Below are 19,886 nucleotides of genomic sequence, written 5' to 3' on the forward strand. Positions count from 1 at the left end.
CACACTGAAAGTGGATTATTACCAGTGTGGAGATGAGGAAGCCGAAAGAATGGATGTACAGAACCCACCAATATTCAGATACAGAAACATTGGTGGAGCCAATGGTGGTCTATGCCGACCATGAATGTGTGTTCAGACATTCTCAAAAAAATTATTGGTCATTTTCATAAAATTCTAATCTACAGAACAATTCTTCAACTACATAAACCTATTGGGGTTAAAAGGCAAATTTCCACATTGAGCAAAAAATGCCCACTTAAACCAAGAACTTAAAGCTACCAGATAGGATGCATGTTACTTTCGTATATGCAGTAGTTTGCAAAGGTACTCTCCCTGAACTGTAACATGTATAACTAAAGGCAAGTAGGAATGAAGGTCATACCTAGAAGCACATGGTTAGATGATTCAGCAATTCATTAACCTCTTATTTATTCATTTTTTTTTGCCCCATCTAAACTACATACCACCAAAGATGAATGCCAAATGCATAACAAATTTTCGTTGCTTTAACATAGTTTAATTATCAGTTGAGCAAGTTATGAATAAACTACAGAGTGATATCAGTTGAAATTAAAACATTGTTTCAAATAATACTACATAACTTCCAAACAAACCCAGGTTACACTTGTGAAATAATTCACTCTTTGAGGACAAAATGAAAGAAAATTTTCATTGGTTCAATTAAGCACAAAAGGCATGCAGAATCTCAAACATGGAGTATTTGGAATTCTATGTCAATGTCATGAGATGATTGAAGAGCTTTTTCTATTCTTGGACAAATAATTCATTTTTAGTGATTGGTAAAATTGACTTTTAGGATAAATATGGGTCTGAAAGAGCCACAAGTGCTTTTGCCAAAGTTTATCTATATCCAAACCATAAAACTGCCTTGAATTGGCCATTATTATAGCGAGTGGTTCACTTGACCTCACTCTGCCTTCTGAACAGCAGGGTAAGCTGTACAAGCAAGGTGGTTTGAAATAGCTCAAATGCCACTAAACATAAGCTCTCAAGACACTGCTGCAATAAACATGACTATTATTTTTGCTTACTTTTATTTCACTTCAGGCTATCTTTGTCTAAATCTGCCCTTCATCCTGAATTATACCACACATACCACCTTCAGAAATGTCACTAAGTTTAAACTGTTAAAGTTGTTGCTTGTAAAAGTACATAAGGTAAAGTAACAGATTCTTTTTTTTTTCTTTTGCCAAGTCATGATAGAACTAAAACATAATCAAAATGGAATTCTTTCATGAAGTTTTAGTTCATATTTAATCACCAACTTACCCAAGAAAAAATTAAGACTTTTAAGTCCCAACTATTAGGTACTAAATGGGGAGTAACATATGCCTACCTCTGTTTTCAGGGACTGCTATCACTTAGGTCCAATGACCTTTTCTTTGGAAGGATTGTACCACACAAAGAAAAATTTCAAAACTAGTAAGAAGGACAGCTTAACCCTGCAAGAAAGTTGCTAAAATTCTCATCTTTACATCCCCATGGACACATTGTATACCAACCCAGAAAAACACAGAGCCATAATGGGGTGAGTTTTGGCAAAAATGGAACACTATCTCTATAGTGTTTTTGAAATCAATTTTATGTTTAAAGTGTCAGGAAGAAGGGAAGTCCTGTTTAACTGAGAGCATGCACCATCTCCGACTTGCCCCTTTGCTTTATTAATAAACATTCCAGTCTAAATTTAATGTTAGAAGTCTAGGCCAAGAAAACCTGTCTGCGACTCTTGGTGAATACCAGAGTTTATCTGAACCTAATTCACAAAGATGGCAAAATGATGTGACTGACGGCGGTTGGCTTGGGATTGTGTAATACGTGATTTAATTATCAAAGGGGGCTGCATACCTCCAAGTTCAAATAAACAGATTTAAAAATAAGCATTCGTCTTGAAAATGCAAAGGAAAGAAAACTTTAGAAGTAGATGATATCTCATTTGAAAGGAAAACGCAAGGACTAACGCTAATAGCTTTTACAAGAAAAAAAATAAATAAATCTCTTTTTGAAGAGATTTATGGAGAGGATTGTTAGAAATCTGAGCTTTTTTCAAAGAGAAATTCCTTCTCAAGAGCTTCGTTTTCCTACATTGGGGACAGAAATCATCATGACTGCCAGGTACCCAAAAGTGAAGACCCCAAATAAACACATTCTCAGTTTGAGGAAATACCTGTGAATCCATTTTAAGAAAGATCAGAAAATCATTAAACTCCCCCAGGCCTGTGATAGGGATGCCTATCCAGCAACATGAGCAAAAAGAGGACTCAAGCCTTTAGTTAGCTGTAGGAAGAAGGATGATAGAGTTCAAGGACTATACACACCTGCAGACAGGCATATACCCCATACATTTGTGACCTCCATAAAGAAGGAAACATACATTTGCTCTAGTTTGGGTCTCTTGGCAATACAAAGAAACTATATCTTATTCCAATAATCCTTGGCCAACAGTACCCTGGGATCCATAACTTTAAACACACAGACACACATTAGCAATGAAATAGGAAAGATGTGGTGCCAACAAATGTTTTCAGCAACGACCCATGCTGAAGATGGGTTGGAACAGGCATTTCCACTGAAGATGTCTCCTCTATAATAGTAAAAGTAATTTGTCAAGCATTTTCATCCTGTTCCAGATATATAGATGAAATATCCATTACTCATATATCTGATATTCTAATTGAGATTATTAGAGGTGAGAATATGCACCTAATTACTTCTTTTATCAGTTTTAAATGGTCTAGTTATGGCTTGCTAATCATTTTTTTTAAGTTTCTATCTTTTTGCTGTTACATAGGAAGGAGCCAGCATTTGAAATATGTATTTCATTTTAAACTGAGCAAATCTCATTTCTTTTTTCAGGAAGTCTGGATGGTATAATGGCTAAAGTTCAGACTCTAGGGTGCAACAAACAAAACTGTAAAGTCGATGAATTTTTGAGCTAGATTTTGAGCCTACTTAAGCTTCAGTTTCCTCATCTATGGAATGGAGCTAACAATGTTTATCCCACAGGACTATTGAGAGAGTAAAATAAGGTAATAGCATTTAGCACTAAGTGGGCACATGGGGTAAAGACCACTGTTTGTGTTTTTTTTTTTTTTTTTTTTTTACCTCATGTATTCCAAGAACCTGGAGAAGTGCCTGGGAGAGATCATTGTTACTCAACAAATATTTGTTAAATACATTAACGTGTGATTATCCTGATGAGCTCTGATATTGGGAAGAATTTCACCCATCAGCAGCTAGAATTTCCATTTCTCATCTTACAAACAATATCATTAAATCATCCTCAAAATTTATATAGCTCATCCTCCTTCCTCCAACATGACTTCACCCAAACCACCAAAGATAAGTACACTTATTCTATCTTTAAAATATTCCTCAGGAGGAAGCTCCCCAATCTGTGTAGAACCAAAACCTCTTCCTCTGTTTGGCTATAAGTTATCTGCTTCTGCAACTACTTTTCTCATTCCTCCTCTGCCATCTCTGTCACTTTCTTACCCACATCCCTTTAGAACTGCTCTGCATATATTGCCTTTTCTTGTCAAACTCATGTTGAAAGGTAGTCTTTGTGATTTGTTCCCATAAAGCCAATGGGGACTTTTGGATGCCATAAGCCAGCATGCAGCCATGAAATATCTTGTCCTAGGCTCTACATAAAGGTCAGCCCTACAAACTACCTATTGCCCATAAACAGGATTCTGGCAAGGTTGGGTTCCATTTGGAAATGGTTCTCTCAAATAGTATTAATTATCTTCTTTTGAAGTGTTCAGGAATAGATCCTATCTATCCTGGTAGGGGGGAAAGTTCACATGTAAAGTGATGACTGTTGTAAACTACTGTTTCTTTTGTTCTAATAGAAAATTGTTTTGTTCATGTGAATTGGCTAAAAATGGCAACAAGTGTATATAAAATTTTAAATGTCTTCTTTTCTCTCTTGTAGATATTTAGGATAGTGTTATAGCTTTGATTAGGACATCTTTAGTTTTAGTAACATCTATATTTTCTTTCCTAATAGACCCAAGACATCAAAATTAAAACTTTATATGTAGATGTTTCTGTCATTAAGCCTGGCTTTTGTTATAGTAACGTGCAAAATACTGATATTAAAGATATCATAACAATATGGAAAGAGAATTATGACAAAAAATGCTACAGCGTTTTTTTTTCCTGTAAGTGTTCTTTCCTGATATGTGATATTTAAATGAAAATGAAATATAAATATAGATTTCTCAGGTTGCAGAAATTTTCCCAGTGTACTTAAAAGGATTTTTGAAATAATATGCATTCACAATATTTTAATTAGATGACCCTAAACTTTCTGATCAAGTCAAAGGGAAATATTTCTGACTAGCCCAACAGAAAAATGGTGAATATGCAATAGGCAGGCTGTCTTGACAAAAGACAGGCTGACAAAACAAAGTACAGATTTCATTCAACTTGGTATTCTGGTGCGTATTTTGCTGACCTAGAGCATTACTTACAATGATACTGAAACAGGATAGCAATGCTGCAAAGAATTCACTGGAGAATGGTAAATATCATCAGGAAAATCTCAGATCTCATTCCTTCATTCCATTCATTCTATCTCTATACAGAAATCTGTATCCATGGGAACCTCTATCCCTATCAGGAAGTGTGCATTTGATACCAAAAAGGGTAAGAATGTTTTCTGGAATAGAAACAAGATAAAGAAAAGAAAAAATAAGGAAGAAAGGAAGGAAGCTGCTGGGAATTAAAATTTATAATTTTAAAGCTATAGAATATATTGACCAATTTATATGTGGGATAGACACCTAAAGAGATGAGAAATGAGAGTGGGATATTTTGGGGGCATGGACCAAGAGGAATGGACGTTAACTGGGCATAATTGGCTGGGATGAACATCCCTGACTGTATCAGTGTGGGGAGAGAACCATCAGCAGTTAATGGGAGGATCCCTAGCCCAGGGATGGATGGTGAAAAGACCACACTGAAAGTCAAGGTGTAGAAAGTCACTAAAAATACTTCTTGTAATGTCTTTTCAACCACTCATTACTGAATGTGAGGAGCACTAATTATTGCGTTTGAGGCTCAAATTGGGCACTTATCTACATGTCCGTGATTTTATCTTCCTGTATTATGACTTGGAAACTGTTCTCCTTTGAAGCTGGTAACTGAATGCCAGACTCAAAAAGCCTTTCTATGTAGCTATGGAGTCCTTAGCCCTTACACAGAAGGCATTTTATGGGGAACATATGTTATATTGATATTGATAAGTTAAGAGGTATGTGAAGGCCAGAAGGCATAATTAAGCATATTGTATTTTTTAATATTCATTGTTTTCACTCATGTTCTAAGACAAACAGAAAGTAGATCGTTAACAAATTACCTTAGCAATTCAGGGTTTGAATTCTTCTCCTGACTCCTTCATTGAGTTGTACCCAGAAACTCCATTAGGAACACATATTTTAATCTAATTATTTCCACTTGTGATAAATAAAATGGAGACATTTATATTTGTCATTCTTCCTGCTTGATAAAAACCTTCCCGTGTTTCTAATTAAAAGAATCTTTGGTGTATTATGATTTCATGGGTATTTTTTAAGTTATCATTATGATTCTAGTCTGATGTTTGACTATGATGCTGGCAACTAAGTAAAATGGAACTATCCTTGTAGGTGGTATAAACCCCCTCCTCCCTCTCAAGGATTTTTTTTCCTACATAAATTAGCATAAGTTAATTTCACTAAAAGAAAAAGGTGAGTTTGAGTTTTGATTAGCAGGTTAAAGCAAATGTATCATTGGAAGAAGCACCAAAATCTGTGATGCGATTTTAAAAGGTGCATGGATGGGCCACCAACCCAACACTCTCATTAAGAAACTTCTACCATTTCCCTGCAGAAGAGCTTACATATAAACACATATGTACATTCTTATTTCCTGATAAGTTTCATTTAACTATGCTTTATAGTACAAAGTTTTGTTAATGCATTTGCTGCTAGTCGTTCTTGTGTATAAGCACTTATTAGTGGTTTTGAGTCCAACTAAGTCTCAAAATGTTGCCTACTACAGGAATTCACTCAGCTGGACAGATGTCTTTCTCACCTCTATGCATCTCTTTCTTATTGCACCTTTGATTGCTACAGTGGACTTTACTCCTGGGGCATTCTCCAAGTTATTTTTTTAAATTAAGTTTTGTATAATTGCAATTCGCTTTGAGCTAAGCTGGAAATCAACCTACTTTGAAGGAGAGGCCAGTTCACACCTCATGTGGGATAAAATGTCATTTTCTTCAAGATGTAGAGGTTATTTGGTAATTGTATGATTTCCAGTGATTTCTGTTCTTTTGGCATCAATACTGCATTCTCAACTTCAACTGCGGAAAGCTGACATAGGATCAAACAGACATTAGATTTTCTAAGTGAGACTTGTGATTTTGAGCTAGTTGTTTGGTGTTTAAAAAAATCTATTTCCTCAACTAAATTATAAACTCACCCTTTTATCTAAGATAACAACGGTCATAGATGTCACTCGTGTAATATCTAACCTTAGAACAGAAAGCAATGGTAGCATTTCAAAGAAAGGAACTCCCTTTTTTGCCTTCTTATCTGGATGGTCCTGGAAAATAGAATTCTCTGGATTCCCTAATTCCTTTTTGCACTGCTTTCTCTTTTATGGAGTGGACTCTGTCTGGAATAATTATTGTGGGCCAGTGCAGAGGGCAAGGCAGGAAGGACCTATGGCTTTCACCTCCTAGCACGTTTATATGCTGAGCCAAGGCAACTCAGCATTTTGGAAGAATAAAATAATTCATTACAATAAAAAGTGAACACTTTCCATATAATTGATAATTATCTATGAAATAAATCCTTTTCCCATACCATTTTGCCAAAGGTGCCACACACATGACACTCTCGGCTTTGTGCATTCTTACGTTTCACACATTCTTTTACCCAGACTGGTCCTTCTGGCATCAACTGACGTTGCATGTTTGAATTTTACTTCATCAAATTAAGATAATATAATTGTTGAAACAACTCATTGATGGCAGTACGTACAAAGTGAAGTTAAAATTATAGTATAATTTTGATAAAATAGAATAGGGAATACAAGTTTATAATGTTGTGAAGGAGAATTCTATGTGTGAGAAAAGTGAAACTTAACTTCTGCAAAGAGGGAGGGGAGGAAAGAGGGAGGGGGCAATGCATTGGACTCTATTATGAAGTCCTTCATGAACTTAACTAAGGATAAGTACAGCGATTGAAGTCATAAAATGACCTCAACGACTTTTATTTTAAATCACGTTATCAAAATCACTCCAGCTTCTTTGCCATTAACTCTACTTTATAGCTCAATGATATACTTGATGCAGTTATATTTTACTCGATGCCAAAATGTTTTTCAAAGTGGCCTTTTCCTTTTAATTACAATTGCAAGCTAATACAAATGGATTTTTAGAGTCAGGCAGAACTCCTTCTACTTCTGTTATCATGACTCACTCAGGAATATAGATAGATAGGTGTCTCACTTCCCCAACGAGTGATAACTCTTCTGCCATATACTGTTGTGGAGGACCCATTTAAGTCTAATACTCAATGTGCAGAACTTCTGAACACCATGGAAGCTTACAAGGTACACTTGTGGCATCAAAATTCACTGTAATCTTTATAATGTTAAAAAAATACTTCATTAATAATCAAGGCTGAACTTGACTGCTGAACTTGGTTAGTTTTTGAGGTTACCCTAATCAACTGACATTAGATACAGGTGAATCACAGAGATTCACAGGTGTCTGTCAGATTGGGTCAGATCAAGAAAATATGGAGATCAAATGGGAAAGCATTTTATGAAGTCTTTTGCTTTCATTGAAAACCAAGTCAAGAGCTCCTGTCAAAGCTTTAATTCAAAATGATAAGGTGAGTGTACTTAAGTTGTTACAGATGAACAGGACTCCCTAGAGTCTCCTATGTTCACTCGGTAATAAGTGTAAGATACTGTCTACGGTAGGAAAGGTTAAATGACACCTAAAGGGTTCATTCATTCAACAAGCATATATTGATTACTTATTAGGTGCTGGCCATACAGAGATGACAATGACATGATCCCAAATATATGTTGCTTCCAATGTTTTACACTATCTGTGGATTAAATTCTAAAAGTTAGTGAACTTACAGAACTAATCAAGTGTAAAAGTAAAGCAGTGTGTTTAGCCAGGACTTTGTAATATGGACACCAGAGTAGAAGAGTGGTTTCAGTAGACATGTCTTCCTCTAAATTCACTCATGACTTGCACTGGGTGGATTTTTTTCTTTGCTGAGCCTCGTCTGACAGCTGCACAAGTTTCCTCTGGCTTCTCTCTTTTAATCAAGGGCTTTTTTGCAGGAGCCTTCATTCTCCACATCACAACTGGGTGCCGAGGCCCAGTAGGACTCTGAATTCGGATGATCTTGGTTGAGGCAATGTAAGACATTTTCACTGTTTGCACTACAGCATTCATTAAATTTTTGGCCGCTTGGATCAGGGAGGTGACGCTGTCCAACTGCAGGGGGAAGAAAAGAGCTATTATTCAAGAGCGCAATCAGGAATTTAAAGAGATTTAATGTTATAGACAGGGATACTCTATTTTGTTTTTACCCCAGAAATAAATAAATCCCTATTTTGTGTATCTATGTAAATTATCTACATTAATCTATATACTTATTTATCATTTATGTATTTATCTGATGCATAAATATATTCATATTCTATCTCCTAAAATGATATTTGAAAGAGATTAATTTCCATCTCTTGGTGTCAGTGACTTCTATATAATATTGTAAGATCCAAATGGCCGCTGCTTTCTTTGTAATGGATCTCCTTATTTCCAGGGGTAATTCTGAGCCCTTTCTATAGAAGATGACTATCCACAATAAAAGCTATATTACGGATACGTAACTTTATGAGAACAACAACTGAAAATTCTTCCTTCTAGGGAATTTACAGTTTAAGATAAATATCATACACATATACAGGTGTACATGTGCATGTCTACCATTCACTTTCATGAATATTTCCCAAATAATTCTACTTAAAAATGTCTCTTTTTTTTTTTAATTTTTTTTTCAACGTTTTTATTTATTTGTGGGACAGAGAGAGACAGAGCATGAACGGGGGAGGGGCAGAGAGAGAGGGAGACACAGAATCGGAAACAGGCTCCAGGCTCTGAGCCATCAGCCCAGAGCCTGACGTGGGGCTCGAACCCACGGACCGCGAGATCGTGACCTGGCTGACGTCGGACGCTTAACCGACTGCGCCACCCAGCCGCCCCAAAATGTCTCTTTTTTAAACATAGAACCTGTAAACCTATCATGCAGTGTGTTAAAGTAGATAAAGCCAAGGCTTTTCATTCAAATAAAGTTGGGTTTAAATTCCAGGTCTGCCTTAGAACTTGGGCAAATCATTTAACCATTTCCATCCTAGTTTTCTCAGATATTTATAGAAGAAAAAATGCTTATTAAAGTTAAATAATATGTGCCAAGAACCTAATATAGTCATTTCCAGATAGCTGATTGCTGTTGAATACATTTCCTTGTTTCTTTCTATTTGTTTGTTTACTTTGAGAGAGAGAGAGAGAGAGAGAGCAGGGGAGGACCAGAGAGGGATGGAGAGAGAGAATCCCAAGCATGCTCCTCACCACCAGCATAGAGCCCAACACGGGGCTTGAACTCACAAATTGTGTGATCATGACCTGAGTCAAAATCAAGAGTCAGGCATTTAACTAACTGAGCCACCCAGGTGCCCCATTTCCTTTGTTTCTTATGAAGATTGAGAAAATTGTTTAATTGAAAAGATGCATTAATGAAATTACTAAAACAAATTTTTCCCCACATGATTTTGTTTTTAATTGTTTTTTTTTTTTAATTTTATGTTCACAAACATAATCTCAGGGGTAAATGGAGTGATAGTCCTAGAATCCTGCAAAACACCTTAGAGCTAAGCCAAGTTGGTTCATTTTTATACAACTAATGCCTCTTCCATTATTTCAGTTTGGCAGATTGTCATCCACAGCCAACTCATCCAAGAAGATGTGCCTCCACTGTCACCTCTCTGTGATGTGTGCTGTCAGGGCTGAGACTCAAACACCAGCTCTGTGGTTGCTAAAATCCATCAGCAGTTGCATGGCTTGAGTATTCTACCTTTGCAGCTTGAGGAGTCTCATCTCACACACAGAATAAATGAGTGAAGGAAAGTAGTAAGCTGAGGTTATGTGCCTGGGGCAGTGGTCTAGCTGGCTGTTTTCTAGGAAGAAAATTTAATTAGCTCCATTGTATGCCAAGCCTGAGATCCTTGAAAAGGTAACACCAAAAACTATGTAATTTGAAAGGCAGTAGTACTTGGCAACTACACATCTTTAAGTCATTTCACTTATTGAAGCCAGAAATGTAAAATCTGTACATGTGGCAGGAATGACAAATGCTTTGCAAACATTAAACAGGATCTCATGAAGCACTCACATCTATTTCAGAGGACACTTAGAGCTTCTGAATCTGCACACAACTTAAAAAAATAAAAGCCACTAGATTTTGAATAGAATAACACCCTTCATTACTAGTGTTCCTCTATGAATGGATTGTAGGCTAAAATCTGTCCTTCAATAATTAGCAATTTTTATTAAAAACTTTGGGGAGCCAGTTAGATCCTGAAAATAATTTCCAATCTCACCATAGGAAGAAGAAAGTTTTTTTCTAAATGATGAATTCACATGACTAGTATTGAGGATAGTCGGTAGTATTCTCTCTCAAACATTAATATTTGGTTTACTCCAAGGGCTCTGCACTACCCTAAAGTCTTCCATGGCAGAAGGTTCTAGAGACCTGCTATCATTTAGGATTTCACCAGTGGCTTTGGCTTTTCTACCCTCTTCTCCTTTTGACTTTGTAATCTTGTCATGTATAGATTGTATTTATTTCATTTCCTTTTGATTTTCCATACAAGTGATATATATTAACCAGTAGCCTAGAGAGGATGTTTAAGTTCAACCCATGCCTTAAAATGGAGAAATGGGCTTGTCTTCTTTCCTCATTGAATGAGCAAAGTGCTGTCTGTGCCATTGTGATCTCCAATGCTGGCCTCTGACAAAGCCTTTTATTTTCAAATCCTACATGGCTGTTGTAAAACTTCTCCTCTGGGTGACTCAGAAAAACTGTAGGACAAATTATCCCCCTAGGAGAGCATGAAGACTAGTTTTGCAGACAGATTAGTACAATTGCTACAAGAATACTGTTATTTTATGATGAAAGCTTGTAAGGCATTTTATAAGGATTTTGAAGTCCCAGAAAGCTATGCGTGCTATGCATCATTCTGCTATTAGCCAAATCACTGGCTACACAAGCAAGAGGCACAGACAAGCCTAACAAATGGTAGGAAATTTTGTTTGAGGCCAAGCAGTGGCTCAGGCCTACTCATAGAGAGTAACTGCACAATTTCCTGTCTGAAAAACATTTTTATATCTTTTTATCCAGATCCACTTTGATGAAAAATCCTTCCAGGGAAGTACTCAATAGAACCTTCTTTGTGAAAACACAGGCAAATTTGAGTCAGGCAATGCCTCACTTTGGGGTCTCTGTGTTCAACTTATGGAATAAAGTTTTCTGAATTTCACAAATGCACCTGTACAAAACAAGAATGTTAATATACTCTAAAATCCTGGTAGAGCAGACCAATCAGACTATAAAACTCAAGTTCCAAAATTCTCTCCATGACAAATCACTTCGATTAACTGAACATTCTTCTAGGCAGATGCAACTTGTTTACCAAAGAAGGAGCTAATATCTGGTAACATTCTTCTCTGATCTTGAAGTGTTCTCGATCAAGGAATCAACTGAGAACAAAAATGGCTTTTAAGGCCTTAAACCTCCTAAAGTTATATGTAAACATTTGCAGTCTTCTATCCCCCCCTTTTCATAACAGAGGGCAAGGTTTTAAATAACTCTCCAAAGAGGATTCTGACTGAAATGAAAGAGCTCTGATAAATTGGAAGTCTGCTCTCTTACCACAGTAAATAGAAAGATAGCCACCTTTCCTGGGCTGCTGATTTGTGCTTATTCTTACAACACTGGTGTGGTTTTAAATAACTGAACTTCATGGTCTACTAATGTTACAATAAGTTTCTCAATATGTCCAAACATAAATTAGTAAGTTCTGCCTCATTTTTTCTGAAGATCTAAATAAATATAAAGAGATTATGTTTGGTAAATTACTTCTTACCCTAACTGCAAGATGCATTTTGCAAACAATCCAGATTATGACCATCTAGGATCCTACTCAATCTTATCATTTTATAGGAACCTTAGTGTAACTAGTTTAGTTTTTCTGCTGTGCTTTGCGGTATGTAAGTCTGTGATTTCAGTTAGGCTACAGTGCATATTCGTCCAGTTCTGAAACTGTTTTCAGACAAAAGGTTTGGTCCTACTCAGATATGCCTATAACTCTTTGCTATGGAAAAAGAGTAGTTCAACAACAATAAAGATGTTTTCTTTTAACTCACAAAATGTCAACTTTTCATCCATGTGACTACTATACACAGAACATCTGGAATTTTTTTTTTTTAAACAAAAGCCAATGTTAAATACCCATGATGTAAGTCCTCCAAAACTATGTCAAGGTGGAATGCCTGTTGGCAAACCATTGTCAAAATCCTATTATAATACTGATAGCCAAGAAAAATGAAAAGACATGGTAGTTATTCCTTCTTTTACTTTTCTAAGTTTCTTGTCTACATTATGTCAGAACACCAGAATGTCTTCTACTATACTATTCTAACTCTTCACATTCTGGATACAAGACCTCTATCAGATACATGTTCTACATGAGGATGCTCAGGAAGTGAACCTCACCCCCACTGATGTGGATCTCATGCTCTTGCACCCGGGCTGTCATCTGAGGAAGGCATAGTTTCCCAACCCCTGCGAGAACTGCCTTGCAAACTATTGCCACTGGGACTCCTGTGAGGAGAGAAACCTGATGTTGCCTGAAAATATGTATTTCCTTTCCTATAACCTTCTGGGTAAACTGGTGCCGAGTGCAAACTATGAAATTGTTGTGAGTCCCAATGTTTACCTAAACATAAAGACCCCTGGTGGATATCGCACCTGCACAAAACAATACTTGAAAGCAAATGTGTGGAGTTTGGCTCCAATTATGCTTCCTAGATGTTGGCCAGGTTCTAAGTAACTGACATAAATTAACTCACAGCAACAGTAGGAGGTAAGTACTCCTATTATCTCCATTGTATGGATGAAGAAACAAAGGAACTGGAAGACTTGGTAGGTTGCTCAAGGCAATACAGCCATTAAATGGTAAGGTTGGAATCTGAGCAAAGGCAGTCTAGTTCGAGTACCTGGTGGTCTTACCCACTATACACCCTGACTTTCAGTACTATATCACTTCCAATGTGAGTTTATTTTCAGATAATGAATAGTTGAAAAGATTGCACTAACATTAATATAATGTCTAAAATTAAAAAATTAACTACCTAATAACTGCTTTGTGGAAGGTTATGTTGGAGAAGTAGATAAAGTACACCAAAGATGGCTGATTGGACTAAAACAAACTCTGGTCTCTAGCTTAGAGACCCCTCCTCCAGGTTCTTCTTCCTTTGTTTGCTGTGCGCGTGAAAATCACCCCTCACCCCCAAACACAAATATGGAGGCTGATAAATATAAATTACCCTTCCTGCTCACAGTCAGGGCTCAGATCTTTGGAGACATGGTCTCCTCTGAGCCAGCCGGTGTTAAATAAATCTCCAATCCATCAAGGTCTCTGAGTGCCGCTTGGTTTTTCTGCCAGCGTTCCAGCCTGGTTCCACAACAAATTTGGTTCCCTGACTGGAAAACCCAACTGCATTGGCCCATTGTTGCCACTGGTTTGGGAAAACAGCGAGGCAGTGACGGAATGAGGGATCACAAGGGAGAGTGCATGCCCTGCCTGAATTTCGGTAGTCTCCCCCTCGGTTGCCTCAGGCCAGCCCCCACTCCGCCGTTCCCACCAGACTCCAGGAGACTTGGCAGGTGAGGACCTGGACCCCAGTAAGGCTGGGGCCCAATCTAGTCAGGCCCACTTGCAAGAGTGGAAGGGGGACCTGATCACTCCCTGAGACTTCAGAAGTCTCACAGGTAGGGATTCTGTGGTAGGGAATATATAACCTCTGGTGTGTATGTGAATGTGAATGTGCAACTCTGTCTAGCTTGCCTGCTGAGTTCGATACTCTGGCTCCACAGGCAGGCGCCCTTGGGGTTCCCACGGAGTCTGAGTGGGCCCTTCTGCGATTCCATGAGGGATGGCACTAGGTCTGTGGCGATATCAGAATGGTTTCTGATCTTGGGTCACAGGGCTGGGAACTGTGGGGCTGAGCGTCGCCTGGGTTCCTTCAGGACATGGCCAGGCGGGCATCTGGCTGGTCTCCTCATTGGAGGGGGCGCCCCTGTCCCTGTCTTTGTGACTCCACCTCATGGGAGCAAAGTGGGATTGGGACAGAGCCACAAGAGCCAGGCAAGGGTTTTAGCTGCTTTATCCGGAGACTCACCCAGGAAGCCAAAGAAGCAACCCACCGCCCCCCCCCCATGTTCCCCTCTTCATGACTCTTTAGGCTTCCTCCCCACTCCCCTGAGCTTGAAACTCCGCCCACCCCCCCACCCCCCCCACCCCCCGCAGACTTGCTGCTGCCACCGCTGCTGCTGCCGCCACTGGCTGCCATAGTCAGGGTGCTGCCAGGGCAGCCGCCCATTTCTCCTCCCATCCCAGGCCAGAGAACCCTCCCGCACAAGGCCCAGTGGCCAGATTGGGCCCTCGGCCAAGATGCCAGTCCACATCTGCTAATATCAAGAGGCTCTCAGGGGGATCAGAACAGGGAGCTGAGAAGGCCATAAATATGCCCAGCAGCAAGGGGGGAGTCCCAGAACCCCCTTAGCAAGGGGTCAATGAACCTACTGCAAGGGGAAAGTACATTCAAAAGAATAAATGTCCCAACCAGGGAAAGTCCCAAAAACCCAGCGGACATCAGGAGGAACCTCGAGAAGGGGACCTTATTGGTCTAGCCGAGATAGAACCAGACTAAAAGGGGACACTGACTCTCTCTCCCTGTTCCTCTGCTTAATAGATGTGAGGGATTCTCCCTCATTTCCAAGGTTAATAGCTATAATTGGAGCCAACTGTGGTTAGTCTACCTCGGGCAGGGACTTTAAGGCATATGCCCAAGCAGTTGCTGCTTTGCCTTCCCCTCCCCCTCATGTTTCTGCACCAACTTGGGTGTGGTCCTATACCATCCTCGGTGCCTCAGGCACCATTGGTTCCTCCTCCCACCCTCGAGGTCAAGGAGCAAAGTATATCCCCCCTTGGACCACCCATTTCAGATATCCACTGGTGCCCCAAATGAAAAACTGACAATGGGGAAAAACTGATTGACTTTTAGGTGGATGCAGGTGAAACATATTCGATGTTTAAACTAATTTAAGTTTATTGGACCTGTCTTTAAAGTTATCAACAAAGGTCAAATAAGCTCATGTTATCTCTGTTGCAATTGGTTAATAATAGTTAATTTTGTGTGTCTCAAAGTTTTCATGGGTAATTATTAAGATAACTTTCAAGGTCCTTGGTAACCTAAAACTTTCCAAATAGGATGGAATGCTAAAACTTTGATTATTGAACAGAGGTTTGTGTTTTTAACTTCTTGTTGCTGAGAAATTAAGGCTATTTGGACCTATTGGAAAACATGCTTTGTACTTAATTGGTTCATGAATTTACCATCTAAGAAAATTCTGATGTAAACACCTCTCAGTTGGTTACTAAGTCCTCACTTGGAGACTAAGGTGTCCTAAGAGTTAAAATTCTGCTAAATGTACTTAAGACTGATGAAAATAAAGAAAGCAACTCTGTATGTAGGAAAATAGGAGATATTTAAGAAAGTTATAAGGAATGGAAATACAGTTTTGTTGAGGGTAGAAGAAAGTAATTTTGTCCTAAATGAGACTGGTTATTTGGAAAGAAATGGCTTTGGGACAAAATTTAGAAGCAAAAGAAAGCTATAGAAGGTTGAGATGAATGGAATTTTAAAAGTACACTGGTATAAGGTTGAAATACTGCTTTTCTCTGTGCTCAAATGACAAAGTTTCCTTGAACTGTTGATCTGCTTTTGATAAGACAATGCAAACAAAGGTTTACCCTCTGGGAAAATCAAAGTTTTAGGTCTCATCTCTATCAGGTCTTTGATTACTTAGTCAAAACTTCTGAATGTTAAAGGAGCTAGGTTTGGATAACAACTGTATAATCCTATACATTCATCTTTGGGATCTTTTCTTGCCACTTTGGTTGAATATATAAAATTGTAAGATTTGTAATGATCTGTACTCCTACTTAGGATGCATTTACGACTTCTGGGGTTTTAACAAACTTCTCAGGATTTAAATGGTAAATGAAGTCTTCTTGACCAATTAGGTCCTTTTATTTGGGATGTTAAGTTACTTGGAAAAGCTCTGTCATACAATGGTAAACTTTAGATTGTATTGCACAGGTAAATGCTGTAAATGTCCGAATATATGCAATTCCTAAAATTTTAACGTTTTGATATAAGGTCATCACTTAATATTCTGATTACTTGAGATGTTATGTGTCACAGAAATAACCAAATTTCTTTGTCAATTGCATCATAATGAACTCTCATCAGATCTTCAACGATGTCTGTTTCTGAGGTTTTGCCATTTATAACTGTTCTTATTCTCTCACAAAATGTGTTTCTTCTTCACAGAGATTTATAAAAAGGACTTTGGAGATAAATACAGGTATTCGACATCCTTAAGGTTAATACTAAAATGGTTAAAAAAATTCCAGAACTAAAAAGCTGCATTCAAACTGAAAAAGAATTAGCAACATGGGATTAAATGAACTGAAGAAGATTATAGTTTTGTGATTCTTGTTGAAAATATTGCCGGTTCCCTAATGTTTCCTCTTCCAGATTAAGGAAACTTTCTTTTAAGATATCTATGATATACAAAAATGTCATAAAGTATGCATTTGTAAACTGAAGTATTTATCTTTTCTCTCTACATAATTCCCCTGAAATTCAAAACTCTCAATGAGTATTCTTTCTTTCATGGCAATTACAATTGTTTGCATAAGTTCAGTAAGAATCTGTTCATCTTATAACAGGTCACCATTTGGAAATACTGGTTATTTTACCAAGGCTTTGACTGGAATGTCATATTTGAGGATGACATTCATAAACTCAGATATGACCAGACAGCTTTAAGGAATTAGGGTTGGCTTTATAAAACATGGAGTCATAAAGCCCCTTGGAAATGTTGGCCTGGTGCTTTGCTTACAGAATTCCCAGCAGCCTCACCAGGTAAGTAAAGAAGGTCACTTCCTGGCAGGTGCAGGAACCTCAGGATATCTCGGGGGCCTCATGAAGAGGAATTTGCTCAATTCTACAGGTATTGCAGGCCTGTCTGATGGCAAGTATTTGGCTTGGCTTCTGGCCTGGAGAGGCTACCAAAAGTTCAACCTGGAGATTCCCTATAAAAGGTTCCAACAAAGCAAACTTTAAAAGATCCTCATGATCAATCGCTATCCTTGCTAAGCTTATGTAAATAATTAGGCCAGATTTTTTAAGACTGGATTTGTTCTACAAATGCATTGGTTTCAATTTGGCTATCTCTGGAAAGGGGTGGGGGGGGGTGGTTAGAGAGAACAACTATGTTTCAACAATGCACCGTTATGGATGTTAAATTCTAGTTATGATTGTCTTTAAATGTTGTTTGCTTAGACAACTTGAGATAAACTTCAGAAAATTGTCACAGTATTTCATATATAGGCAATCTTCTGTGCTTGTTACACTATAGGGATAATAATAAGACCCCATGGGCATATGATTATTTAAACAACTGGAAAACAGGATGGATCTCTAAATATGCAAACCATATCTTCCCTAAACCTGATCTGACAGTTATCAGAAACCCACCCCTTTCGAAGACTTGGAGATGGACTTTACAGACGTACAACTAAATAGCGGATTCAGTTTCAGGTATCACCCCATGGGTCCATCACTCCAGAGCTAAGAAGGCCAAATCAGAGGAACCCTCAACCTGGCGAAGTGATCCAGATCCAGTCAACCCGCTTATGGCAGAAGCTTGAGAAATCAACACGTGGACCGAGCCCAGGGGTTTGGATGCAACTCTGCCAGCCCTTGCCCCTCACTGGTGTCATAGCCCTGATCTTACTTCTTACTGTTTGGCTGATAGAGATTGCACCAACAAGCTGGACATGGGACAAAAGATGCATGCTGCGTCTCACATACCTCCTCTGGATGGGAGGATTATTAAGTATTGCCTGTATATTGTGATAACCTCTCTCACCTTCACAACTGCCACTTATCCACTTTGCCCCCAGGACTGTTATATGACAATAAAGGGGTCAAGGGTGTTCAGTGCCTTCACCTCCTTCCACAAAGAGTGCTACAAGGGAAAAACACCCACTCTCTGTTAGTCACCCGGTGCCCCAAGGACTAAGTATTGGACTGTAGAGATAACCCAAAATGACAGGAACCCACGTCACTACAAAGCCTCCAGAAAGGGAAGCTTGCTACACTTACCTTCCTTAATAGGGGATCTTGGACGGGGAAGGGATGCAGGACAGGGCCCTTCAAAAGGTTATAAAGGATACCCAGGACAAGGTAATATAAGCCATAAAGGTGACCACACCCCTGCAGCCTACCAGGGTTTGAAGTTGTTTTTTTTTTATTTATATATGAAATTTATTGTCAAATTGGTTTCCATACAACACCCAGTGCTCATCCCAAAAGGTGCCCTCCTCAATACCCATCACCCACCCTCCCCTCCCTCCCACCCCCCATCAACCCTTAGTTTGTTCTCAGTTCTCAACAGTCTCTTATGCTTTGGCTTTCTCCCACTCTAACCCCTTTTTTTTTTCCTTCCCCTCCCCCATGGGTTCCTGTTATGTTTCTCAGGATCGACATAAGAGTGAAACCATATGGTATCTGTCTTTCTCTGTATGGCTTATTTCACTTAGCATCACACTCTCCAGTTCCATCCACGTTGCTACAAAAGGCCATATTTCATTTTTTCTCATTGCCACATAGTATTCCATAGTGTATATAAACCACAATTTCTTTATCCATTCATCAGTTGATGGACATTTAGGCTCTTTCCATAATTTGGCTATTGTTGAGAGTGCTGCTATGAACATTGGGGTACAAGTGCCCCTATGCATCAGTACCCCTGTGTCCCTTGGATAAATTCCTAGCAGTGCTATTGCTGGGTCATAGGGTAGGTCTATTTTTAATTTTCTGAGGAATCTCCACACTGCTTTCCAGAGCGGCTGCACCAATTTGCATTCCCACCAACAGTGCAAGAGGGTTCCCGTTTCTCCACATCCTCTCCAGCATCTAGAGTCTCCTGATTTGTTCATTTTGGCCACTCTGACTGGCGTGAGGTGATACCTGATGTGGTTTTGATTTGTATTTCCCTGATAAGGAGCGACGCTGAACATCTTTTCATGTGCCTGTTGGCCATCCGGCTGTCTTCTTTAGAGAAGTGTCTATTCATGTTTTCTGCCCATTTCTTCACTGGGTTATTTGCTTTTCGGGTGTGGAGTTTGGTGAGCTCTTTATAGATTTTGGAGACTAGCCCTTTGTCCGATATGTCATTTGCAAATATCTTTTCCCATTCCGTTGGTTGCCTTTTAGTTTTGTTGGTTGTTTCCTTTGCTGTGCAGAAGCTTTTTATCTTCATAAGGTCCCAGTAATTCACTTTTTCTTTTAGTTCCCTCGCCTTTGGGGATGTGTCGAGTAAGAGATTGCTACGGCTGAGGTCAGAGAGGTCTTTTCCTGCTTTCTCCTCTAA

At 38.8% G+C, this 19,886-nt stretch overlaps 1 protein-coding gene across 2 annotated transcripts in view; it reads right to left on the minus strand.

The window, feature by feature from the left end:
* Window positions 1–495: 495 nt before the first annotated feature.
* Window positions 496–19,886, minus strand: part of CTNNA3 (catenin alpha 3) — a 1,766,595-nt gene continuing 1,747,204 nt past the window's right edge. For both annotated transcript variants that reach the window (XM_040485152.1, XM_040485151.1), the window contains exon 18: window positions 496–8,533. In XM_040485152.1, coding sequence (XP_040341086.1) covers window positions 8,246–8,533 — 288 coding nt within the window. In that variant the 3' untranslated portion in view covers window positions 496–8,245. The remainder of the gene's footprint in view (window positions 8,534–19,886) is intronic.

Source organism: Herpailurus yagouaroundi, unplaced genomic scaffold (genome assembly GCF_014898765.1).
Source record: "Herpailurus yagouaroundi ecotype Mexico unplaced genomic scaffold, PumYag 163, whole genome shotgun sequence".
NCBI classification, from domain to species: Eukaryota; Metazoa; Chordata; class Mammalia; order Carnivora; family Felidae; genus Herpailurus; species Herpailurus yagouaroundi.